We start from the raw sequence: 27,995 nt of genomic DNA on the forward strand, positions 1-27,995 counted from the left end.
GAGTAGTTTAGATAATATGGTCATAAATATGGAATGAGTTTGGACTTAATGTAAATTATTATTGTTCTAATTTCTATATATACGGCTGCTTAATATTCTGTATCGCTGTTTATTATAATTTCTATCTATATACATATATTCTAATATAAACAGAAAAATATGACTCCACCTATCCACAATTCCCAATTCCACATTGCATCGTATTAGGCTATCTGCGTCCCTAACCGCGTTTCTCCCCACGTCCCGCGTTCGGCAATCCTCGTCCCGCGCCGTCGTCCTGCGCCGTCGTCCTGCGCCGGCGTCCTCCCCTCATCCCGCGCCAGCGTCCTCCCCTCTTCCCGCGCCCCCCATCCGCCGCTGCGTCCCTCCCTTCGTCCTGCGCCCCGGCGTCCATCCCCTTGTCCCGCGCCCCGGCGTCCTCCCCTCGTCCCGCGAGCTCCAGGCGGCCGGCGTCCTCCCCTCGTCCCGCGAGCTCCAGGCGGCCGGCGTCTTCCCCTCGTCCCGCGAGCTCCAGGCGGCCGGCGTCTTCCCCTCGTCCCGCGAGCTCCAGGCGGCCGGCATCCTCACCTCGTCCCACGGCCGCGTACCAGGCAAGATGGATAAATGTTTATTAAGATGGATAAATGTTGCTCCCAGGCAAGATCCCTGTAGTGTTTATTAAGATGGATAAATGTTGCTTAGAGGTTTGGTTGTTGTATAATTTTTTCGATCATGTTTGTTATGTGTGCTATGGGTAGGATTAGCTATCTGCTATCTGCTAATGTATTTCCAATTTATAGAATTGGGTTCAAATGTAACATGTCTCTTGCACATTTGCTAAGGTAGAAGTACTAATAGTGTATCAATATAGTTTAATGATCTATATTCTTTGATGCTGCTAATGCCTATATTGTTTTCGAATATAATTATGTACAATGGGTACTGATGGCGCTAATTCAATAGGATCAAATGAGTTCTGAGTCATCTTCTGATACATCTGGGTCATCAACTTCAAAAACCTCTGGGTCCACAAGTACCTCATCTTCCACTAGCTTGCATTCAGAGGACATTGTCGAAAAAGGTTCTTGTACTTCTGCCAGGCATAGAACGAAACGAGGTCACGCCAAATGCAAGAAGCTAGAAAAAGGAGGTCCCCGTCGTCTTACGTTTGATAAAAATGGGATTGCCCAGTCACCGGTAAAACATGTCAATGAATTCTCAAGTTATTGTGGTTATATAGCACGCATGCGTGTTGATATTAGGATAAAGGATTGGCGAAAAGTGCCTACAGTGGTAAAATCAAACCTATGGGAGGATGTTTCAAAGAAATTTGTCATGCCAAGGGATGAAACCCATACCCTCAATGTTAAGAAGGTCGCTTTGAAATCTATGAGTAAGGATTGACTTCTCCAGATTGTTTGATCCTGTTTGCATCATTTCTTGGGATTTATAATTTTTTTTCCTTTTATTCGTACAGGCCATGCATGGAAGGATTTCAAGTGGAAACTAAATATAAATTATGTCAAGAAGGACAAAACTCCATTTGAGGACTATCCAGAACTCAAGAAAGAGTGGTGGCCAGACTTTGTGGAGTGGGTTACCTCTGATGAGTATATTGCTCTAGGAGAAAAGGGCAAGCAAAGCCAAAGCATGAATAAGTTCCGACAAAAACTAGGTCGGCGAAGCTATACTGTACAAAAGAGAAAATGGGCAAAGGAAGATGCACAAGCATTAACCGAGGGTAAATCTATTCCATTTCAAGACATGCCAGATGGTCGTCATAAGGATTGGGCAAGGGCGAGGAATCCTTCTGGCGATGTGAACATAACAGAGTCGCATCCAATCATACAGAAAATTGTAATGTTCCTCTCCACACATAACTTGTCCATATAATTTTCTTACCATATTTGGTTCACACATAAAACTGTTTTTACAAGTAGATCTAAATGAAAAGTCAGTAGCTGGTACCTTTACACCATTGGATAATATGGACATACTAGCAACAGCAATAGGGAGTAATCATCCAGGGAGGACAACAGGGGTGAGTGCTTATGTGGGTTTAGGGATGGGTCTTGCTCAAGGTGATGGCCCTCGTAAGAAGAAACGTAGAAGAACGAAAGAGTATGTCAAGAGGATTGTGGATGAGTACGAGGCCAAGTTTGAGAAACTGACAGCCCTGTGTCACAGTATGGAGCGTCGATTAAACAATTCTGAGAGTTGCTCATCTTCAAAATTTGTTGATACACCAGACCATGCAACACATCATTCAGTTGACTCATTACAAGTAACTTCATCTACTTGCAGCACATATGACTTATCAGATAACATAATCAATGTTCCACTAATATTCTGCATTTTCCCTTAATTCTTCCAATGTTTAACATTTCAGGAGGTGATGAAATGCAAGTTGGTGGTGCAGATAGGTCCGCAATCTGTTGTGGTCGCTAGAGGGCAGGCTTACCCTCCAAAGGATGTTGTAACCGTCCATGGGATTGAGCGGCGAGATGACCACACAAAAGTGCAGGTTGATTTTGTGTTTGACAACTTCTTGGAATTTCCACTCCCTATTCCTATCGCTGGTGGTGATATGTTCACTCTTGGCGAAGCCAAAAATTCATTTGTGTTATGGCCTAAGTCAGGCATACAACTAGCAGAGGTACACTTTGTGGTAACTTCAACCTAATGAACTTATTATTATTATTCACAACTTGGTTAATGCCATGTACTTGTTTCTGAATTTTACATAGGAAACAACAGTTCATGCAAAGCCTCAACAAGTCCCACACACATCGCCTCAGGTACTCCATCACACACCTGAAAAGGATAAAATGCCAACACCAACAATGGGTACCGAGGATATAGATGTCACACATAGTGCCTCCAATGTTAGTAAGAAGAGGAAACATAAGCATAGAAAACATAACAAAAGCAAAGAGAAGGAGCAAAAAACTTCACAACAGAAAAACATAGAAGATGATGGTCTTGATCCCCTTTGGACTCCCCCCTTTCATCAACGATCTCCACCACCAGTTCCAAATAATAAACAATTTGTGCTAGGGCAGCCTTTAGTATCTAGTGCATTGCTTAAGAGGATGGGTAAACAGAGCCAGTGTTTCCACAAATGGTATTTTGCTATGACCACGCCAATATCTCGAAGGCAAAGTGCCACACACTTCATGGTACGATACGAAGAACATGATTTTCTTGAAAAATCTGGGGTCTATGCAGTAGAATTCAGTGATGTATTTCACATCTACAATGATCTTGCCCTTGACATATCCTTACATCGGAGTTGGATGCTGTGAGTGAGATCTACCATTTCCTATAAGTGTCTACTTTTTGTTCTTTATCTAACTATTCTTTTAATAGATGCATGAGGAAGATAGACAAATACAGAGGCATAGTTGGCTTTTTAGATCCAGAGATGATCATTTTAAAGAGAATCAATGAAGAGGCTGATGAAGTCGAAGCATACATTGTGAAAGCATTGCTTGCTCAGCAGGACAAGGAGTGCATATTTGTTGTTTGCCAGGAAGGGTAAGGCCTAGCACTAATAACACTCTATAGTTTTTTAATCTGTATCTTAATGTTCTATCTTCGTCATTTCAGTTACCATTGGGCCTTGTTAGTTATTTTCCCAAAATGGAATACAGTGTACAATATTGACTCCAAAGGTTACCAATCCCCTAGCTGCTATAGTATTAAGAAGCTATTCGACGAGTGGGTATTACCTTTATCATAATTCTATTTTCCTCTATATTTCAATTGTTATTTACACCGTTAGTCACCATTATTGTAGGGCTTTTGGTGCTTATGTCGACAAAAAAGGTCGCCATAACAAGAATTTTGGTCGCACAGTTATATGGAAACATTTTCAGGTAATCATGTCCTTAACCTGAAATTATTAGCAACACATATAATTAGACATTCCCGCTGGATATTTTCCTTATGAATGACATCTTTTAGGCACACATACAACCACCTGGCAGTATGCTTTGCGGACAATATGTGATGTACCACATGTTATCCTTTGCGGATAATCTTAGTTTGGACCGTGATCGATATCCTCAGGTTGTTTTTATAGTCTACATTCTATTTTACTCAAACATATGCAATATGACGTTATAAATATTTACATGGTTTTTGTTTTTCAAGGGTCGTGCTGGTTTTGCAACCTGTCCATTATTGCCTGATGAGATAGCAAATGTCCGAGAACGGTTGCTCGACTTCTTCATGAATGAGGTGATAGACATTGGTGGATCATGCAGGGTTGAGGGTGCTTCATATAACTAAATCTAGCATTGCTTCCTAGGTAAGATGTTACATTCATATAACCTTTTACATCATATGCCACATTGTGAGGTGTTCATATGTGTCTAACTAATAATTATTGTGTTCTCCTATTTGTTGTACAGGAAAATATGGAATGGCCGCACCAGTGTGGAGACTTGATTTCATATATATTTAGTTAGGCACAACGATAGCGCAAACAATTGATTACCAAGTTTGTTAATTAGTATTTTAGTTTGGATATAGAGTACGCTTATGCATGAGCTATTTGACAATGTTTATTTATGAGATATATAATGGTAATTATGAATGATGTCATCCTACTTTCATATATTTGATGGACATCACATATGCATCTAGATTTTTCTCCAAGTTTCAGCATATAGTACATAGGGCTAGGTGTCAATCCGGATTGTGGCGCCCGACGAGGTGGGGGCGTGGAGAGTGGCAGGGAATCCTCATCGTTGTACTGAAGCTTACATCAAAGGTACGCGTTATTTAGTCTAAACTTCATTGACTTGAGAACACACTGCCATTTGGTCCTGTTTCTCTACTTATAGTTGTCATGAGTGGACATGTTGCACCCCCAAAGTCATCGAACTTCTTTGTTGAATTTGGGATGGGCAGTGGATATCACAAAAAATATACATCCAGTTCATCCAAAGTGCAGGTAACTGTTTTATTCAGACATATATGATTAATCATCATTCATCAATATGTGAACTCCATTGAGCAAGTATTTTGATTATGTTGATTTTGTATTACTAAGATCATGTAATGGATATTGTCAGTTTATTTTGTTGCCTTATTTCATAAATTGATTCACATGTTTGCAATTAAATTATATATGATATTATGTTTCATACATTGATTTTTCGTTGTACTATTGTGTGTTACCAGAGGAATGATCTCAGCATTAAAATTGATTTCTTGCATGCACTACGCACCACCACCACCACTTGACAACCTTCTGTTTCAGTATCTGTGATATTGATTTCTTATTTGTTATTCAAATTCACACCGCAAGTTGCTAAGGTTGAATGGACAACTTGAGAGAATTCCAAAACGTTTTCTGTTTCTGAGTACCATGATTGATAAGAGACTTTACTGTTTTTGCATGAGCATATAATATTCTGACTCATGGAAAGTAATGTAAACCTGCTACATTTACGCAGGCACTCCTGAGTGAGATGAGCTGCTAGTTACAAGTGAAATAACAGGCAATGTTATTTGTTAATCAAGGCACTACTACCCTCATGCAACTTTCTGCACTGTTGATAACGGGGATACTGGTTAGTGATCAGTTCATCATCACAGCACGTCTCAATTATCAACACTGTAACAACAGACATGTTTCTTGGACTGCTACGATCCTCCAGTGATTGCCTCCAAAGGTGTCAGAGTTCAGGTGACATTGCTCCACTTTGAAGTACTGCTCTGTGGTATCTTTGGCCACTATAAAAAAAGTCGCTATGCTGTGTTCTTCAGGCTAGCTACCTTCCGTAGATATTGTCTTTACAGGGGATACTTTTTACCTACACTTTTGTACAACATATGCTCTACAGAATCCTTCAAGTAGCAGGAACTGTCACAAAGGCAATGGCAGTGACGCCTTCGGGAATATTCTCTGTCCTGGCGCTAGGATGGCTAGGGGATCATATCTGTGTTTCCTCCGTTCAAATGTCTCCCACCTTGCTCCAAAGTGGGCTTTCCACTGCTGCTGTGTGGTGTAGGGTGCCAGATACTGTATCATCCCAATACCAGCCTCTTCACAGAACTCCACTATCTCTTTGTTCAGGTTCATTGAATGTGCAATGCTGCCGTAACCTGAGAGAAACGGCGCTGAAGAAAGGAACCCCACTAGCTAGGTAGAAAATTTCCTCATCTGGTATGACTACTGACTGGCTGTTGACGGGCCAGTTGTGAAACTACTGATGTCATAAAGGAGTAATGCATGTGCCTTCTTAGCTCCTATTCAATGTTCTGCGTGCAATGCATAAAAGGTACTGAAAGTAATATTGGCAATCCTCTTTGTGTAACACTTCTTTACCATGTTCATCAAACTTCAGATTGACTAGATTTGGTTCATGTGGTGGTGTTAAATTTGGTTGATGCAACACAACCAAAGGTTTAAGGAACATATGTGTGTGTTAAGGCACTACTTTCTACTGATTATATTTATATGTTTTTTGAATGGACAGAGAGTTGGATGAAAAGGTTTGTGATGCACTTCATCTTTACATTGAAGCCCGCGGCATAAATGAGAAGCTCTTCCGTTTTCTCCAAGCTTGGCTTTATGTAAAGGATCACTGCAATCTTGTACGCTGGTTCAAGAGCGTTGGTTCATTCATCAGTGACCAAAGCCAAAGCAAGGTACATTGCTGTCTTTGCGCTTCGTCTATGTTGGTTCATGTATCATTTCCATGTGGAACATCTCTGTTTTATCTATAACCAAGTGCCATACTAAAATTGTGCCCACGGTAGATGTACAACATTCAGATGTATTAATTAGTTAGCATCAACTTATCCATGCAGATTCTGAAAGCAAAAAGTATGTTCTGCAATAAAGGTCGCTTGGTAGTATTGTTTGGAACTGTACACATTATGGGTGCTGGATATATCAATGCAATCTGAATGCTGCCTTGCAATTTTTTCAAACCATAATCGACCATGGCACCGACCAGCCTGGCTAACCATGACTAATCATAGTGCATAACTGATCATCTTAGCACTGATAAGATCATAAGGCTGACTAACCGCGATGAGTTGAACAGCAGGTTATGGTTGGCAAACGCCATGGACCTGTTACTGCTTTAGCTGGGCGAGCTCATCCAAAGAGCACAATTCATCTGTTCCCTCTTATTCTTCATCTTCTGGGAAGTGCATCCTTCAAGCATAGAGTTGTGACAGGCCATGTATTGCTTCAGTTGGCAAATCTTATTAAGATTTTGGAGGCACCATTTCAGGTATGATTTTTTGTGAACTTTATGGATATTTCATCCTGATGAGATGAGAGTATGTTGAGATTTTGTTCATTATACAACTGCAACTTTGGTGCTTGTCTTTTCAATGTTTTGGATCACATGAACTTTATGGATATTTATGTGTTTCTGCCCTAGCTACCCATGGCCATGCTAAATGTTCTTTTGGGATTTCAGGTGCTATTTAAGAACCTTACTGTTGACATAAAGGATGTGAAACCAACGTCCCTGCTCAAAGATCGTCTGCGTGAAGTCGAGGGAAATCCAAAGCTCGGCTCCCTTGGTCCACAACTGCAATATAGCAAGTATGCCTCCAAGTTTCTGAAAGGATTGTTATATTTCATTTCGTATTTAATCTGAACTTCTTTTGTTGCTGATAAATTACTTGCTTTATCTAGAATTATGGATTTGGCTTTGGATAAGGCTAATAGGGAGATAATACATAGGCAAGGATCATCAAGTTTGACGTCGGCAACGTGGTCATGGTGATTGGCCGGAGGAACACCGGACGTGTAGGAGTCATCAAGAACAGGGAGAAGCACAAGGGCAAACAGTTGTATTTTAATTAGTTTAGATTTAGAGTACATTTATGTATGCGTTGTTTGACAATGCTTATGATATATTGAATGGTACTTATTTATATTATATTAATTATAACGTTGTTCAATATATGTGTATGTATATTTCTCTTTCAAATTATTATAACATGATATCTGAAAAAATGATTATAAATTGAAGAATGTACTGCCATGTAAGTCATTTCGTTTAATTATTAATAAGACGGTTACCAAAATGTCTAATATCAGTATCCTAAATAAGACGGTTTTTAAAACGTCCATTATTAGTCACCTAAATAAGATGGTTCCCCTATTGTAACGTCTATTATTGTAGGATATTCGAGACGGTTTGATAAATACTTTATGACTTTTAATGTTTGTATTCTCTACGGTTCGTTAGAAGCAGTGTCTTAAAAAAAACTAATTCAAGACAGTTTATCGGACGAAATGACTTAAACAAATACATTTTTCAGACGGTTTATCAGACAAAATGACTTAAACAAATACCTTTTTCAGACAGTTATAAATTAAAAACTGTCTTATATAATATCTTTTAAGACGGTTTATAACCATCTTAAATGTGGGACATCTTTTGCGACTCCATCAAAATTGGACACTTCATAAGCGTTTTAATAACTGAAAATTAACCGTCTCATATAGCATGATCTGTAGTAGTGAGTAGTCACGACCATCGTCGTAGCCCACAAGGTCTTCATAGTTAATTGGTGACTCTTCGTCTATCAGTAGCTTGTCTTCTGAACCATCTTCAATCAGAAGCTCCTCTACTGCTTCCTCTTGTCGTGGATGTTCGTTTACTTGACAGTTAGCCATATTTTCTACCTCTCACTGAGTTTGCACTGCTATGTCTTCAAGATCCTTGGCAAGGTCGTCAATCTCAACTAGTGCTCGGTTCAATTCGTCCACCAAAGGTGAGTTGAAAGGCTGGAAGGCTGATTTGACGACATCAATGATGTCACAACTACGCTTTTGAACAACTCTGAGCAGAGTAGCCAGTGCTTTACGGAGCTTTTCGTTCTCTGATTCCATGGCTACATCAAACACAGTGTTCTATTAGTTAACACCGCCTACAAATTAGCTATCTTATACAAACTAGTGCATATAAGGGATTCGAAACTATGACTACACAGTTCAAATGAACCCTAAAACCAAGAATTTACATTCCATCTATGTCATTTTTCTGCAAACAATTATCTTAAATGTCAACCTGTTTTCAATTTGCAGATTACTGACCATGTTCGCATAAAAAAGCCTCATGATCTGCGAGACCCGACAAAACTATGATGGAGAAAACACCCCGCTATTGAAGATTTGATGTTGATTAATTTGAATGCTCCGGATCTAAGAGGAACAAGCCCCCAAACCCGAAATGGCTAGCCCCAAATCCGGTATAAATTAATCAATCTGGACACAACAAATAAGGGATTCATGGATGAAATTCAGGCTCATTATTTTGAATGGTCCAGATCTGGGAGAAAACACCCCACAAACCCTAACTCCCTTGCCCCAAATACACAGAATACAATACGGTAATGAATCAGTACTATACTCAACGGATTTGTGTAGATCGTACCTCGGTCTTCGCGGATCTGGCTCGGTGGACCGAATCGAAGAGGAAGATGACGGCGGCGACGAGCTTCTCTTCCTTTTGCCGGCAGCCTTGGACGAAGTCGGCGGACGACGAAGCCGTTTGCCGATGGCGACTCTCCGGCGATGAGCTGGGGGAACCTCGCTTGGAACTTAGGTTAAGGTGGGTCGTGCGTCCTCGGATCGAAGTGGTGCGAGCTCTACGCCGCCAGACCCGCCACCGCACGCCCGCTTCTCGCCCACCTGCCTCGATGCCGGCGGCGAAGCACGCCGGCTCGAGGGCTCGGCCCCGGGAGATGCAGTCGCTAGCGCGTGGTAGGAGGAGGCGGAAGTTTCCTCGCGGCGACTGGTGGAGGAGTAGCGCGGATAGCGCACTCTCGGAGGCCTCCACATTTAGAGTGTCTGCCACATCCTCTAAAATTTAGAGGACGCTTTAGAGTCCCTTGCTGGAGCCGTAGGGGACCTGACAAACTGCTAAATTTACCGGACAGGACCCTTTACAGGGTGTTGTTGGAGATAGCCTAAGTAACTTACTCTAGATTAGATCATAATAGATTAGATAAAATCTAGATTAGGTTGGATATGGCTAGATTAGACTAGTTAAGATCTAAATAAATTTTTTGGATTAGCTCATGGTTGTTATTCTAGATTGGGATAAATATGCTAATTAGGGCAAGATGAATCCATAAGGATAGGGTAGAATCTTTTGAGGTCAGTTAGATCTATTAGGATAAGATAAAATCTTTTCAAGGTAAGATGAATCTATTAAGGTAAGAGAGAGTCTTTTAAGATAAGATGGGTTGGTTAGAATGAGATCTTTTAGGATAAGATAAATCTCTTAAGCTAGATATGTTCCAATGGGGATAATCTAGGTTGTCTAGTTATTTTATAAATATATTTTTATACCTATGTGTATATGCAGATGCAATTGTGGACATTACTCCATAACTCATCACACTCAATCAAAGATCCAAATCAAACAAGTATCATAAGAACAAACACTCAAGCACATAGATACCTATAAAGTTAGTTTTATTTTTTTTGTTCCTAAGAGTAGGTATCCTATTCCTAAAGGTCACATTGGGCACAGGATTTCAAAGTGTGAAATCCACATTTGTCTTTAGAAGAAAAAGGTAAGAATAATCAGAGTAAAGCGGAAATAGATGAGAAAAGATTAAGATAAGTTCAGAAAAAGAACATAGTAGCAAAGATAAGTAAGTATTGGTTGTCTAGTTTTATCTAGGTTTCGTCCTATAGTCAACATTCCTCTGATACCACTTCTGTCACACCCGGGTTTTAGGGGCACCAAGACCCGGGCGCGAACATAATCACCAGGTGTGCTGGGACCAAGTCTCACACATATGATGAATCATGGCACAGGATCGAATGTCACATCTTTACTAGGAGTTCCGTACAAAATAAATAAATAATTACATTATAAGGAGACAACGGTCTAGCAACCCAAAGTTGACTGGGAGACGATGGCCTAGACCTCCCACGAACACATCGAAGCATCCCCCATGCGCCTCATCCTGCGGTACCTGTTCTTGACCTATGGGGGGTGTGAGACAGCAAGAGTGAGCTCACATACGTTCATCGCTCAACAAGTTGTGGGGAATAATGTGTATGAACTCGCCAAAGGTGGGAGCTCACGTGAAGTGTAAGGCTTACCAAAGAGGATGGTTGAAGCTGAGCATTGCTTTTAAAGTTGGTCAAAATTTTATTAGCAATTACTAAGTATAAGTAAATACCAACCCAATTAAGTAGTAGAACAAAAGTAACAACATCACCTGCGATGCAATGCATATGACAAATTGAATTTAGTTCCATAAATTAATCATGTGAGGGTCCGAGCTGCTCATGACCGTGAGCACGGCTAGTATACCAGTTTTACACTCTGCAGAGGTTGCACATCTTTACCCACAAGTCATGTTACCCATCTGCCAAGGGATCGTGACTTCCCATACACCTCTACCCAGGAGGCGAGGCAGGGTAACACTACGAGGCCTTTACAAAGTTCCACTAGCTTCAGAAAACCCGCTACAGTTTATAGGAAGCTCCAATGCAGGGATCCCTCGTATGATCGCTGAAAGTCGCCTAGAGGGGGGGTGAATAGGATGAAACTGAAATTTACAAAGTTAATCACAACTACAAGTCGGGTTAGCGTTAGAAATATAAACGAGTCCGAGAGAGGGCGTGAAAACAAATCGCAAGCGAATAAAGAGTGAGACACAAGGATTTGTTTTACCGAGGTTCAGTTCTCGCAAACCTACTCCCCGTTGAGGTGGTCACAAAGACTGGGTCTCTTTCAACCCTTTCCCTCTCTCAAACGGTCCCTCGGACCGAGTGAGCTTCTCTTCTCAATCAATCGGAACACAAAGTTCCCGCAAGGACCACCACACAATTGATGTCTCTTGCCTCAGTTACAAATGAGTTTGATCTCAAGAAAGAGTGAGAAAGAAGGAAGCAATCCAAGTGCAAGAGCTCAAAAGAACACAACAAATCTCTCTCAATAATGACTAAAGCCTTGTGTGGAATTGGGAGAGGATTTGATCACTTTGGTGTGTCTTGTATTGAATGCTTAGCTCTTGTAAGTAGTTGGAAGGTGGAAAACTTGGATGATTTGAATGTGGGGTGGTTGGGGGTATTTATAACCCCAACCACCAAACTAGTCGTTTGGTGAAGGCTGCAGTCGACGGGCGCACCGAACAGTCCGGTGCGCCACCGGACACTATCCGGTGCGCCAGCCACGTCACCTGGCCGTTGGGTTCGACCGTTGGAGCTCTGTCTTGTGGGCTCGCCTGGCTGTCCGGTGGTGCACCGGACAAGTCCTGTAGACTGTCCGGTGTGCCACCCGCGCGTGCTCTGCTCCTCTGCGCGTGCAGGCGCGCATTTAATGCGTTGCAGTCGACCATTGCGCGCGAAGTAGTCGTTGCTCCGCTGGCTCACCGGACAGTCCGGTGTGCACCGGACATGTCCGGTGAATTTTAGCGGAGCGGATTCCTGAAGCTGGCGAGTTCAGAGTCGCTCTCCCCTGGGGCACCGGACACTGTCCGGTGGTGCACCGGACACTGTCCGGTGGTGCACCGGACAGTCCGGTGGTGCACCGGACAGTCCGATGAATTATAGCGAAGCGCCTCTGAGAATTCCCGAAGGTGTGAAGTTCAGCTTGAAGTCCCCTGGTGCACCGGACACTGTCCGGTGCGCCAGACCAGGGCACACTTCGGTTATCCCTTGCTCTTTTTGTTGAACCCTTTTCTTTGTCTTTTATTGGCTTTTTGTGAACCTTTGGCACCTGTATAACTTATAGACTAGAGCAAACTAGTTAGTCCAATTATTTGTGTTGGGCAATTCAACCACCAAAATCAATTAGGAAATAGGTGTAAGCCTAATTCCCTTTCAATCTCCCCCTTTTTGGTGATTGATGCCAACACAAACCAAAGCAAGTATAGAAGTGCATAATTGAACTAGTTTGCATAATGTAAGTGCAAAGGTTACTTAGAATTGAGCCAATATAAATTCTTATAAGATACGCATGGATTGTTTCTTTAATTTTAACATTTTGGACCACGCTTGCACCACACGTTTTGTTTTTGCAAATTCGTTTTGTAAATCCGTTTTAAGGTTCTTTTGCAGATAGTCAAAGGTAAATGAATGAGATTTTGCGAAGCATTTTTCAAGATTTGAAGTTTTCTCTCCCTGTTTCAAATGCTTTTCCTTTGACTAAAACAAAATTCCCCCTCAATAAAATCCTCCTCTTAGTGTTCAAGAGGGTTTTAAGATATCAATTTTGAAAATACTACTTTCTCCCCCTTTTGAACACAATGAGATACCAATTTGAAAATCACTTTTAAAATAAGGGTGGTGGTGCGGTCCTTTTGCTTTGGGCTCATGCTCTCTCCCCCTTTGGCATGAATCGCCAAAAACGAAATCATTAGAGCCCTCTTTGAAACTACTTTCTCCCCCTTTGGTAAATAGCATATGAGTGAAGATTATACCAAAGTCGGAGAGTTGCTCGGAGCGACGGCGAAGGATGAGTCATGGAGTGGAGTGGAAGCCTTTGTCTTCGCCGAAGACTCCAATTCCCTTTCACCTATGACTTGGTTTGAAATGCACTTGAAAACACATTAGTCATAGCATATTAAAGAGATATGATCAAAGGTATATTTATGAGCTATGTATGCAAGACATCAAAAGAAATTCCTAGAATCAAGAATATTTAGCTCATGCCTAAGTTTGTTAAAGGTTTGTTCATCTAGTGGCTTGGTAAAGATATCGGCTAATTGATCCTTAGTATTAATGTATGCAATCTCGATATCTCCCTTTTGTTGGTGATCCCTTAAGAAATGATACCGAATGGCTATGTGTTTAGTGCGACTATGCTCAATGGGATTATCCGCCATGCGGATTGCACTCTCATTATCACATAGAAGAGGAACTTTGGTTAATTTGTAACCATAGTCCCTAAGGGTTTGCCTCATCCAAAGTAGTTGCGCGCAACAATGACCCGCGGCAATGTACTCGGCTTCGGCGATAGAAAGAGCTACAGAATTTTGCTTCTTTGAAGCCCAAGACACCAAGGATCTTCCCAAGAACTGGCAAGTCCCCGATGTGCTCTTTCTATTAATTTTACACCCCACCCAATCGGCATCCGAATAACCAATCAAATCAAATGTGGATCCCCTAGGATACCAAAGCCCAAACTTAGGAGTATAAGCCAAATATCTCAAGATTCGTTTTACGGCCGTAAGGTGAGCTTCCTTAGGGTCGGCTTGGAATCTTGCACACATGCATACGGAAAGCATAATATCCGGTCGAGATGCACATAAGTAGAGTAAAGAGCCTATCATCGACCGATATACCTTTTGATCGACGGATTTACCTCCCGTGTCGAGGTCGAGATGCCCATTGGTTCCCATGGGTGTCTTGATGGGCTTGGCACCCTTCATGCCAAACTTGTTTAGAATGTCTTGAGTATACTTTGTTTGGCTAATGAAGGTGCCCTCTTGGAGTTGCTTCACTTGAAATCCCAAGAAGTACTTCAACTCCCCCATCATCGACATCTCGAATTTTTGTGTCATGATCCTACTAAATTCTTCACATGTAAATTCATTAGTAGACCCAAATATAATATCATCAACATAAATTTGGCATATAAACAATTCATTGTCAAGAGTTTTAGTGAATACAGTAGGATCGGCCTTTCCGACTTTGAAGCCATTAGCAATAAGGAAATCTCTAAGGCATTCATACCATGCTCTTGGGGATTGCTTGAGCCCATAAAGCGCCTTAGAGAGCTTATAGACATGGTTAGGGTACTCACTGTCTTCAAAGCCGGGAGGTTGCTCAACATAGACCTCTTCCTTGATTGGTCCATTGAGGAAGGCACTCTTCACGTCCATTTGGTAAAGCTTGAAGCCATGGTAAGTAGCATAGGCTAATAATATACGAATTGACTCAAGCCTAGCTACAGGTGCATAGGTTTCACCAAAATCCAAACCTTCGACTTGGGAGTATCCCTTGGCCACAAGTCGAGCTTTGTTCCTTGTCACCACACCATGCTCATCTTGCTTGTTGCGAAACACCCATTTGGTTCCTACAACATTTTGATTAGGACGTGGAACCTAATGCCATATCTCATTCCTAGTGAAGTTGTTGAGCTCCTCTTGCATCGCCACCACCCAATTCGAATCTTGTAGTGCTTCCTCTACCCTGTGTGGCTCAACAGAGGAAACAAAAGAGTAATGCTCACAAAAATGTGCAACACGAGATCTAGTGGTTACCCCCTTATGGATGTCGTCGAGGATGGTGTCGACGGGGTGATCTCGTTGGATTGCTTGGTGGACTCTTGGGTGTGGCGGCCTTGGTTCTTCATCCTCCTTGTCTTGATCATTTGTATCTCCCCCTTGATTATTGTCGTCGTCTTGAGGTGGCTCATCTTCTTGATCTTCTCCTTCATCATTTTGAGCCTCATCCTCATCTCGAGTTGGTGGAGATGCTTGTGTTGAGGAGGATGGTTGATCTTGTGCATTTGGAGGCTCTTCGGATTCCTTCGGACACACATCCCCAATGGACATGTTCCTTAGTGCGATACACGGAGCCTCTTCATCACCTATCTCATCAAGATCAACTTGCTCTACTTGAGAGCCATTAGTCTCATCAAACACAACGTCACAAGAAACTTCAACTTGTCCAGAGGACTTGTTAAAGACTCTATATGCCCTTGTGTTTGAATCATATCCTAGTAAAAAGCCTTCTACAGTCTTAGGAGCAAATTTAGATTTTCTACCTCTTTTAACAAGAATAAAGCATTTGCTACCCAAGACTCTAAAATATGAAATGTTAGGCTTTTTACCGGTTAGGAGTTTGTATGATGTCTTCTTGAGGATTCGGTGTAGATACAACCGGTTGATGGCGTAGCAGGCAGTGTTGACCGCCTCGGCCCAAAACCGATCCGAAGTCTTGTACTCATCAAGCATGGTTCTTGCCATGTCCAATAGTGTTCTATTCTTCCTCTCCACTACACCATTTTGTTGTGGTGTGTTGGGAGAAGAGAACTCATGCTTGATACCCTCCTCCTCAAGGAAGCCTTCAATTTGAGAGTTCTTGAACTCCGTCCTGTTGTCGCTTCTAATTTTCTTGATCCTTAAGCCGAACTCGTTTTGAGTCAGTCTCAAGAATCCCTTTAAGGTCTCTTGGGTATGAGATTTTTCCTGCAAAAAGAACACCCAAGTGAAGCGATAGTAATCATCCACAATAACTAGACAGTACTTACTCCCGCTGATGCTTATGTAAGCTATCTGTCCGAATAGGTCCATGTCTAGGAGTTCCAGTGGCCTGTCAGTCGTCATGATGTTCTTGTGTGGATGATGAGCACCAACTTGCTTCCCGGCCTGACATGCGCTACAAATCCTGTCTTTCTCAAAATGAACATTTGTTAATCCTAAAATGTGCTCTCCCTTTAGAAGCTTATGAAGATTCTTCATCCCAACATGGGCTAGTCGGCGGTGCCAGAGCCAACCCATGTTAGTCTTAGCAATTAAGCAAGTGTCGAGTTCAGCTCTATCAAAATCTACCAAGTATAGCTGACCCTCTAACACTCCCTTAAATGCTATTGAATCATCACTTCTTCTAAAGACAGTGACACCTACATCAGTAAAAAGACAGTTGTAGCCCATTTGACATAATTGAGATACGGAAAGCAAATTGTAATCTAAAGAGTCTACAAGAAAAACATTGGAAATGGAATGGTCAGGTGATATAGCAATCTTACCCAATCCTTTGACCAAACCTTGGTTTCCATCCCCGAATGTGATTGCTCTTTGGGGATCTTGGTTTTTCTCGTAGGAGGAGAACATCTTCTTCTCCCCTGTCATGTGGTTTGTGCACCCGCTGTCGATTATCCAACTTGAGCCCCCGGATGCATAAACCTACAAAACAAGTTTAGTTCTTTGTTTTAGGTACCCAAACTGTTTTGGGTCCTTTGGCATTAGATACAAGAACTGTGGGTACCCAAACACAAGTCTTTGATTCCTTGTGTTTGCCCCCAACAAACTTGGCAACTGCCTTGCCAGATTTGTTAGTCAAAACATAAGATGCATCAAAAGTTTTGAATGAAATGCTATGGTCATTTGATGCATTAGGAGTTTTCTTCTTAGGCAACTTAGCACGGGTTGGTTGCCTAGAGCTAGATGTCTCACCCTTATACATAAAAGCATGGTTAGGGCCAGAGTGAGACTTCCTAGAGTGAATTCTCCTAATCTTGCTCTCGGGATAACCGACAGGGTATGAAATGTAACCCTCGTTATCCTGAGGCATGGGAGCCTTGCCCTTTACAAAATTAGATAATCTTTTAGGAGGGCATTAAGTTTGACATTGTCCCCCTTTTGGAAGCCAATGCCATCCTTTATGCCAGGGCGTGTCCCACTATAAAGCATACTACGAGCAAATTTAAATTTTTCATTCTCAAGTTCATGCTCGGCAATTTTAGCATCTAATTTTGCTATATGATCATTTTGTTGCTTAATTAATACCATATGATCATGAATAGCATTAATATCAACATCTCTACATCTAGTGCAAATAGAAACATGCTCAACGGTAGATGTAGAGGGTTTGCAAGTTTTAAGTTCAACAGTCTTAGCATGTAAAATATCATTTTCACTTCTAAGATCGGAAATACAAGTATTGCAAACATCTAAGTTTTTAGCCTTAGCAAGCAAATTTTTCATTTTCAATTCTAAGGCTAGCAAGAGAAATGTTCAATTCTTCAATCTTAGCAAGCAAATCAACATTTTCATCTCTAAGATTGGGAATTGAAACATCACAAGTATTAGAATCAACCTTAGCCATTAGACTAGCATTTTTATTTCTAAGGTTGTCAATAGTCTCATGGCAAGTGCTTAGCTCACTGGATAGTTTTTCACATTTTTCTACTTCTAGAGCGTAAGCATTTTTAACCTTAACATGCTTCTTATTTTCCTTAATTAGGAAGTCCTCTTGAGAATCCAAGAGGTCATCCTTCTCATGAATGGCACTAATTAATTCATTTAATTTTTCTTTTTGTTGCATGTTGAGGTTGGCAAAAAGGGGTACGCAAATTATCCTCCTCATCACTAGCATTACCCTCATCACTAGAGGTTTCATATTTAGTTGAGGATCTTGATTTTACCTTCTTCCTTTTGCCGTCCTTAGCCATGAGGCACTTGTGGCCGACGTTGGGGAAGAGAAGACCCTTGGTGATGGCGATGTTTGCGGCGTCCTCGTCGCAGGAGGAGTCGGTGGAGCTCTCGTCGGAGTCCCACTCCCGGCAAACATGGGCATCGCCGCCCTTCCTCTTGTAGTATCTCTTCTTCTCCTTTCTTCTCCCCTTCTTGTCATCGCCCCTGTCACTATCACTAGATAATGGACATTTAGCAATGAAATGACCAAGCTTACCACATTTGTAGCACACTTTCTTGGAGCGGGGCTTGTAATCCTTCCCCCTTCTTTGCTTGAGGATTTGGCGGAAGCTCTTGATGATGAGCACCATTTCCTCGTTGTCGAGCTTGGAGGCGTCGATGGGTGTTCTACTCGATGTAGACTCCTCCTTCTTCTCCTCTGTCGCCTTAAATGCGACCGGTTGAGCTTCGGACATGGAGGGACCATCAAGCTCGTTGATCTTCTTTGAGCCTTTGATCATCAATTCAAAGCTCACAAAATTCCCGATTACTTCCTCGGGGTCATTAGTATATATCTAGGATTGCCACGAATTAATTGAACTTGAGTAGGGTTAAGGAAAACAAGTGATCTAAGAATAACCTTAACCACTTCGTGGTCATCCCATTTCTTGCTTCCGAGGTTGCGCACTTCGTTCACCAAGGTTTTGAGTCGGTTGTACATGTCTTGTGGCTCCTCCCCTTGACGAAGACGGAAGCGACCGAGCTCCCCCTCGATCGTTTCCCGCTTGGTGATCTTGGTCACCTCGTCTCCTTCATGCGCGGTCTTTAGCACGTCCCAAATCTCCTTAGCACTATTCAACCCTTGCACCTTATTATACTCCTATCTACTTAGAGAGGCGAGGAGTACAGTTGTGGCTTGAGAGTAGAAGTGTTGGATTTGGGCCACTTCGTCCTCATCATAATCTTCATCCCCTACGGATGGTACCTGTACACCAAACTCAACAACATTCCATATACTTTTGTGGAGTGAGGTTAGGTGATATCGCATCATATCACTCCACCTAGCATAATCTTCACCATCAAACGTTGGTGGTTTGCCTAATGGGACGGAAAGTAAAGGTGTATGTTTAGGAATGCGAGGATAGCGTAGGGGGATCTTACTAAACTTCTTGCGCTCATGACGCTTAGAAGTAACGAACGGTGCGTCGGAGCCGAAGGTGGAAGGCGATGAAGTATCGGTCTCGTAGTAGACCACCTTCCTCATCTTCTTTTTCTTGTTGCCACTCCGATGCGACTTGTGGGAAGAAGATTTCTTCTCCTTCCCTTTCCCTTTGTTGCGGGACTCTTCCGATGAAGTCTTCCCGTGGCTTGTAGTGTGACGGATCCTCCCAAGTAATTAGGCCCACCTACAGTTGTCCTTGTCTCACAGACATCAGACAACCCTGTAGGTGCCCCTGAACTACTTGACAAGTTCGGTATCTTTCCTTACCTTACCAGGAACGTCTCACCCGTCTTGCAGACATTACAGAACATCGGAGATAAAGAAATGCGGAAGCAGTTACATAAACTTACATTTATTTCAAAAGCAAGCTTGAGTTATTTTTATTACAGACCAGACTAAAAGTGAGTGCATAGAAGTAATATTATACAAGCCAGGGGAGGCACAAACTCCTCCCGATAAGTTTAATAAACAAAAGATTCTAAGTGGAGGACCGAGTCCTCCCGCACTTCAATCTTCTTTTTCCTCGTTTGGTACCACCTTGGAGCAGAAGCAACAAAAGTTTGTCGCTTCCTCACCTAAAAACAACAAAGGGATAAACCCTGAGTATGGAATACTCAGCAAGTCTTACCCGACTAAGGAAAAGACTCTCAAGGGTATGCTGGATAAATAGGAGTCAAGGAGAGGCTTTAGCAAAAATCAACTTATACTTTTGCAGAAGTAGCTTACTAAAGTGAGTCCTTACTTTCAATCTTTTAACGCCATGTTAAGTATTAATAGACTCCATTTGCATCTAGTCTAATTTCACATCACATCAAGATAACATCATTTTTATCCATCGTGTTCACGTCCTGACTCTAGGTTGCAGGGAAGTGACCAAGTCTTCATAACCGCGAAGGTACGGCGATCCGAATCGATTATACTCAGCTGAGGATCTCCAATCACACGACATATGTAGCACTTAACCCTTGCATATGTCAACCCGCCACCGGGGTTCTTAAGACCGGATCAGGTTCACGCAAACTGAGAGCACAGTTACACCACCGTCCAGCCTCTTGCCACGGAGGGTACACGCTACTCTCGCCACCGCTCCACGCCCATTTCGTGTTATCTTATTCCGGCCTTAGTCTGCCCGAGGCAAGGCTTACCCATGACGAGGCATGTGACCAGTTAAAGGGTCCTTGGTCAGCACGCCTACATACGCGTTAATCCTTAACCAACCTGGGTAGAACATCACCTGTTCCTACCCCAAGTTTCAATTTAAATATTTCCACCCTTAGGAATGTGTCTGTTCCTTAGGATGAAAGAGCATCACGGGGAGCTTTGCAGTAAGGTCCCACTATTGCTCCAAATGAAAATATTCTTGCAGGTAGAAGCCATCCTCTCCATGGTTAAATTGAGGACAACTTCTATCCACAAGATCTAAGCAAGTCTAAGCATTTTTGTAAATCATATTTTGATACTTCACCGAAGTATCTATAAAGGTATGGATATCAAGGAAAAGCAATGCATCAAAGGGTTTCAAGTAACTCCTATGAACCTAATGCACATTTCACTAGACTTAAGTGTGCGAAAAGTATTTAAAAACACAAGGAAAGGGGTTGCATGCACCGGGGCTTGCCTTCGTTCACAGGTGAATCAGGCTCAGATCCACAGATGCCAAAGTAGAAATGATTCCCGGCCTGAGACTCCGAAGGTGGTGGTGTCTCCTCTTCGGTTACTTCTACCTCTTCTTCTCGTTCTAATCATAACCATACATAAGTATAAGAATGGATGCCATGGGATGCTCATGAGGATGCAAAGATAACATAAACTTATTATTTATGTCTTGAATACAACTTTCCTTCACGGAGTTCCGGGAACTTAGGGTTTCCGGAGTCGGTAAAGGAGTTCATAGGGCAGGGGGGGTGTGTTTTGGGGTTTGGTGATCAAACAAGGTCCAAATCAATTCAAACCTTACCCAAGGCTTCTAAATATTATGAGGAACTCATATAAAAATTTTGAGCATTTTTGGACTTACCATTTATTTTCTAAAAATCCATAATCAACATTTTTAACCACTTTAAATACCCTAAAATTTCTTACTTTCACTAAAAATCACAAACTTATTTTTATTAAATTCTATGGAAAATAAGAAGCCTAGGAAAAATTAGTTTCATAATTTTAGCATTTTTCTATATTTTTCTACATATTTTTGAAGCTCTGCTGAAAAAGAAAAGGAAAAGAATTAAATAGAACTGGGCCGGATTCAGCCCAGCGGCCCAAGTCCAGGGAGGAAAGCGCCCGCGCGCCCGCGCGCCCTGGCGGTTTTGCGCAGAGACCCATGGGGTTTTAACAAACTGTGAACGAGCCCAAACACTATTTAACATAGCCACTGACGATTTGCAGAAATGCCCCTAAAGTTCTATTTCTTCACCCGACACGCCCACGACGCCGTTCACGCACGGCCGCGCTCCGGCGAGGTCCTAGACCGGCCGATTGGAGCTACGGCTGGGTTCTCCGAGCGGCGGACATGAAATTGGGGCTAGCCTAACCATTTCCCCTAACTCAATTGCGCTATTGATCAACTATGGAGCTCTGGCCACGGTGACCGTAAGCATAGCGGCTATATGGTCGCGTTCCCAGCGACCAGAGAGCCCGTAGTTCAATTCAATGGCTTGGCAAGCATCCTAGGCATGGGAGAAAGCTTAAACGAGGAAGCAGGGGACGGGAGCTGACCGGAATTGGGCTGGCGACGGTGGGCTCGGTTCCACGGTGGCGGAAATCGGATTTGGGGAGAATGGGAAATCCGCGCGTGCTGGTGGATGATCGAGGGTGGGAGCGGGTGCAATAGCTGCTTGGATGCATGGCGGAGCTGGGTGTACGGTCAATTTATAGTGCCCGCAGGCGGTGGTGCTCAATTTGGCCGAGCCACGCGGCGGTCAGAGGGGAAGAAGAAACACTGGCCGCGTGAGTTCGTGGCCAACGGCGTGGCAGTAACTCCGGTGAGCCACGGAGACTTCAGAGAAGGTCACGGTGACACAGTAAAAGTGTTGAGCCACGCGGCGGAGGACCGTCGACCGGAGTTGGAGAAGAAATGTGAGCTGCGGATGTGCTGGCAAGCCTCCGCGCGGCGGTTTCCGGTGAGGGCACGGGGTTGCCGCCTAACTAGGGGTCGCCACCTCAGTAACTTTTTGCCACGGTGCCAAGGAACTTTACCGCGACCACCGACGACCGGTCACGCCGCGGTGGCGTTCTTATCGCCGGCGGGGTAATCCTGATCCACGACGAGATATTTCTGATGACGATGAACAGTGTTCTGAATGCAAGAAAGAACTCGACTGACAGAGCAAGTTCAAGTCATATTTTCTCCCAATTTCATGTGACAACAGGTCTAAGTCTCTGCATCAAAATTGTAGTGCTACATACCAGCTACAACTTTGCTACATGGTGTTGTCACAAAAAGTCACTGGATCCCATTCAAATTCGAGCTCAAAGTTCATCTCATAACACTGTTATTCTGAAATTCAAACCTCAAACAGTCTGACAGCCCATTTTTGATTGGGTTTTTCTCCAAATTTCACATAAGACCATGGCTTGAATCCTTAAACAAAGTTGTTCCCCTATGATTGGTCTTCAAACTTGTTGTGGTCACTTTGGGCAAATTCCCTATATTTTAAAAGATACAGGGCTCCAAAGTTGAACCAATACACTGAATCTCAGACTTGGTATAGAACTCAATTGAGGTCCATTTTGCATTTAAGTCCAAAACTTAGGGTTTGGCTTTCAAGTCCACATATTTGTGAACCAATTGACTTCAAATACTTATTTGGCTTGATTTTTGCACTTTAGTCCAAAAGTGGACCAACTTTTTTGCATATAAGCCCCTAGGGTTTGGTTTCAGGGTTTGCCAGGGTTCCAATTAGGTTTTCTGGTATCCCAGGGGTACAAAAGTGATTCAAGTTTATTCTTAGGGTCATTTTATGACTTTTACCCTAAAGTATTTAGGTTTTCTTAACTTGGGTTAAGTTTTACCCCTTTAACCACTATTTAAGGTTAAGTCCTTTAACCAGGGTTTCATTTGCAAAACACTTAAAACAATACAACTTGTTTGAAATTTTTGCCTAGTGAATGCACTCTAGGTGTGTCAAACATATGCAATGCCAATGCTTATGATGTCATGCTCAAGTTTTAGTAATAGTAACACCAGGGGTGTTACATCCTTCCCCCCATAAAAGAATCTCGTCCCGAGATTAAAAGTCCTAGGGTCAGTAATGGTAAAGAAAACACATCACATTTTTATTTCTTTATTTTTGGTACAAGACAGTGATGATGTGGGGGTTACTTCTTTATTACAACATCTATACAGGCTTTACAATTTACATGAGGCTAGAAAGCCTGGGAAATTCTTATTCAAGAAGTCTTGGGTTTCCCATGTAGCCTCGTCTTCCGAATGCTGGTTCCACTGTATCTTGTAGAACTTGAGAGTCTTTCTTCGGGTGACCCTGTCCTTTTGATCCAGAACTCGAATAGGATGTTCCGAGTATGTTAAATCTGGTTCTAGGACAACATCAGTCACTTCAACGGTTCGATCAGGAACCCGAAGACACTTCTTCAGTTGTGACACGTGGAACACATTATGCACAGCAGACAATGTTTCGGGGAGCTGAAGTCGGTATGCCACTGGTCCACATTGCTCAAGCACCAGGAATGGACCAATGTACCTGGGTGCAAGTTTCCCTTTAACCCCGAAACGCGATACACCCTTCATTGGTGAAACTTTTAAGTAGACATAATCGTCTACCAGAAAGCATAAGGGTTGTCGTCGTCGGTCTGCATAACTCTTTTGTCGAGCCTGAGCTTTCTTCATATTATGGATAATTCTCTGAACCTTTTCTTCGACCTCTTTCACCATATCAGGCTTAAAGAAGTATCTTTCTCCAGGTTCAGACCAATTTAGCGGAGTTCGACACCGACGTCCATATAAAGCTTCAAAAGGTGCCATCTTGATACTTTCTTGATAACTGTTATTGTATGAAAACTCTGCTAGGGGCAAACATTCATCCCATTTTGGTGAGAAGTCCAGGACACATGCCCGCATCATATCTTCAAGTATTTGGTTCACCCTCTCAGTCTGCCCACTGGTTTGAGGATGATAAGCCGAACTGTGGAGTAATTTAGTACCCAAGGAGTTGTGAAGTGCTTCCCAGAACTTGGCTACAAATTGAGGTCCACGATCCGACACAATGGTCTTTGGAATACCATGCAGACTGAGAACACGACTGATATATAATGCTGCATAAGTGGCTACTGTATATTTGGCCCTGACGGGTAAGAAGTGGGCAATCTTTGTGAGTCGATCAAGGATAACCCAAATAGAATCATACCCATTGGCCGTCCTGGGCAGTCCCACAATAAAGTCCATACTGATGTCCTCCCATTTCCATGTTGGGATTGGCAAAGATTGTAATGGACCAGCAGTTTTCATGTGTATGGCCTTGACACGTCTGCAAGTGTCACACTTAGCCACATAGCGTGCAATTTCAATCTTCATCTTCGTCCACCAGTAATGCTGCTTTAAGTCTTGATACATCTTAGTGCTTCCGGGATGAATAGAATAACGACTAAGATGTGCTTCATCAAGAATTTGCTGGCGGAGTTCTTCGTTCTTTGGCACTACTATGCGGTTTTTAAACCATATCACACCTTGATCGTCTTCCTTGAAACACTTGGCTACTCCAGCCTTTATCTTCTCTCGAATGTGCTTCATACCCAGATTATCCTTTTCAGCATCAATTATTCTTTGCAAAATGATGGACTCAAGCTTTAGTTGATTTAGAGTCCCTTGTTGAATGATCCCCAGGTTTAGCTTTTCCATTTCTTGACACAAAGTGTTCTCGGAGGTCTTTGCCATAAGACAGTGGCAGGAAGTCTTACGACTCAGTGCATCTGCCACCACATTGGCCTTGCCTGGGTGATAATGGATCTCCAGTTCATAGTCTTTAATGAGCTCAAGCCATCGTCTTTGCCTCATATTTAACTCTGACTGGGTGAAGATGTACTTCAAACTTTTATGATCTGTATATATGTGACAGATATTACCCAGCAGATAGTGACGCCAAATCTTTAGGGCATGAACCACAGCAGCTAGCTCCAGATCATGAGTTGGATAGTGCTCCTCATGTCGGCGCAACTGCCTTGAAGCATACGCAATTACTCGGCCCTCTTGCATCAGTACACAGCCGAGCCCACTTCCAGATGCATCACAATATACGTCAAAAGGTTTAGTGATGTCCGGTTGAGCCAAAACCGGAGCAGTGGTCAATAGTGTCTTCAGTTGCTCAAAGGCTTCATTACACTTAGAAGACCAATTGAACTTAGTGTCATTCTTCAACAAACTCGTGATTGGCTTCACAAGCTTAGAAAAATCTGGTATAAATCTGCGATAATATCCAGCTAATCCAAGAAAACTCCGGACTTGGTGAACAGTTGTTGGGGGTTTCCATTCCAGAATATCTTTGACCTTGCTAGGATCTACCGCAATTCCTTTAGCTGATAACATGTGCCCCAAAAATTGAATTTCTTCCAGCCAGAACGCGCACTTGCTGAACTTGGCATATAGCTGGTGCTCCCTGAGGCGCGTCAATACAATCCGTAGATGCTGAGCATGGTCCTCTTCATTCTTAGAATATATCAAGATATCGTCGATGAAGACTACCACGAATTTGTCCAACTCGGGCATGAACACCGAGTTCATCAAATAGGTGAAGTGGGCAGGAGCATTTGTGAGCCCGAAAGACATTACCAAGTATTCAAACAATCCATACCGCGTAGTAAACGCGGTCTTCGGTATATCCTCGGGCCGAATACGGATTTGATGATAGCCCGACCTGAGATCAATTTTGGAAAATACCCTCGCCCCAGTCAGTTGATCAAATAAGATGTCGATCCTTGGAAGAGGGTACTTATTCTTAATGGTGACCTCATTTAAGGGTCGATAATCCATGCACATTCTCAAGGTTTGATCCTTCTTCTTAACAAAAATGGCGGGACAACCCCACGGGGACGAGCTTGGCCGGATGAATCCCTTATTCAATAGATCTTGTAATTGAATTTTTAGTTCCGCCAATTCATTAGGGGGCATACGGTACGATCTTCGGGAGATGGGAGCCGTACCGGGCTTTAGCTCAATTACGAATTCTACATCTCTTTCAGGGGGCAGTCCAGGCAAATCTTCCGGAAATACATCTGGAAACTCACATACTACCGGAATGTTCTTGATCTCCGGTACAATGGCTTCATAGACTCTACCAGAAGCTTTGGCTGGATTGGTTGCGGGGAGAGTCAAAAGAATCTCTTCTTGGTTATAGCTCAACCTAACGGTTCTGAGTTCAGTGTTGAGGATTGCCTTGTGTTGGGTTAACCAATTCATACCCAAGATTACATCTATATCCTGGCCTTTCAGAACAATCATGTTAGCAGGAAAGTTCTGTCCGGCCATTGTTACTGGCACTCCATAGGCCACTTCTCTAGTATAAATGTGTCCCCCAGGTGAATGAATTTTAAATCCCTCTTTCGATTCATGGTATGCAATATGATGTTGTTCCACAAACTTCTTGCTAATGAATGTATGTGAAGCACCAGAATCAAAAAGAATAATTGCTGGGTGACTGGCCACGGGAAACGTACCCATCATCACCGGTTCTCCTTCCGGTGTGGTACCCACTTGAGTGTAATACACACGCCCTGTCTTCTTTGTATTCTTCCCCACAACATTTCCTTTAGGCTGAGCTGATTTCCCAGATCCTTGCGAAGCATTAGATTGATTTTGCCTAGGATATGGGCAGTCTTTGATGAAGTGTCCCGACTTGCCGCAATTAAAGCACCCAGTTGAAGAACTAGGCAAGGCAGGGAATCGAGTGCCTGGGGCACCCGGCTGTTTTGGGGTAGTGGGGATATTGTTGGGGCGGATAATGATAGGCTGTTTGAAGGGAAATGAAGGTGGACGAGAAAAAGGGCGATTTTGGCTTGAAGGTCGGATCACAAACCGTGGTTTCTTCGCCTGGCCCTGTTTAGGCCTCTCACCACCGAATCCCTTATTCTTCCCAGAATTTGTGTTCTTGGCTTCAACAGATAAGGCCGTGCTGACAGCCTTTCCATATGTGAGATCTATGCATGTGGCCATTTTCCTTTGTAGCCGATCATTCAGTCCCCGCATAAAACAGTTCTTCTTTTTTAAATCCGTATTCACCTGATCGATAGCATACTGCGACAAGTGATTGAATTTGTTGAGATATTGGTTGACGGTATCTCCACCTTGTTGTAACTTCATAAACTCCTCTTGTTTCATATGCAGCACTCCTTCGGGGATGTAGTGTTCACGGAAAGCTGCTTTAAACTCATCCCAGGTGACTTGATGGTTGACGGGTTGAATAGCCACAAAATTTCCCCACCAGGTACTGGCAGGACCACGGAGTTGTTGTGCGGCAAACAACGGTTTCTGCGTCTCTGGGCAACGGAGAAGACCAAACTTTTGCTCGATAACCCGAATCCACTCGTCAGCTTCTAAGGGATCTTCTGCCTTGACGAATAGAGGTGGACGAGTTTCCGAAAAATCCAGATAGGTGGTCTCACGGGGACCTTGCGGATAACCTCTTCCCGCCTGCTGCTGGAATTGTTGCTGACCCGCCATTTCCCGAAGGAAGCGGGTATTATCGGCGGTGGC

At 42.9% G+C, this 27,995-nt stretch overlaps 2 protein-coding genes across 2 annotated transcripts; both read left to right on the plus strand.

The window, feature by feature from the left end:
• Window positions 1-960: 960 nt before the first annotated feature.
• LOC103647113 (uncharacterized) lies at window positions 961-3,284 on the plus strand. Its single transcript, XM_020549022.1, has 5 exons — window positions 961-1,372; window positions 1,457-1,836; window positions 1,934-2,263; window positions 2,369-2,635; window positions 2,727-3,284. The coding sequence occupies exons 1-5, from the start codon at window positions 1,225-1,227 to the stop codon at window positions 3,282-3,284; spliced, it is 1,683 nt and encodes a 560-aa protein (XP_020404611.1). The 5' UTR covers window positions 961-1,224.
• Window positions 3,285-3,351: 67 nt separating this feature from the next.
• Window positions 3,352-4,291, plus strand: LOC109939275 (uncharacterized). The gene is made up of 5 exons (XM_020549337.2): window positions 3,352-3,516; window positions 3,589-3,699; window positions 3,779-3,857; window positions 3,946-4,050; window positions 4,135-4,291. Exons 1-5 carry the CDS (start codon window positions 3,353-3,355, stop codon window positions 4,270-4,272), a joined length of 597 nt encoding a protein of 198 aa, XP_020404926.1. The 5' UTR covers window position 3,352; the 3' UTR covers window positions 4,273-4,291.
• The last annotated feature ends 23,704 nt before the right edge of the window (window positions 4,292-27,995 follow it).

The sequence above is a fragment of the Zea mays genome, chromosome 2 (assembly GCF_902167145.1).
Source record: "Zea mays cultivar B73 chromosome 2, Zm-B73-REFERENCE-NAM-5.0, whole genome shotgun sequence".
Taxonomy (NCBI): domain Eukaryota; kingdom Viridiplantae; phylum Streptophyta; class Magnoliopsida; order Poales; family Poaceae; genus Zea; species Zea mays.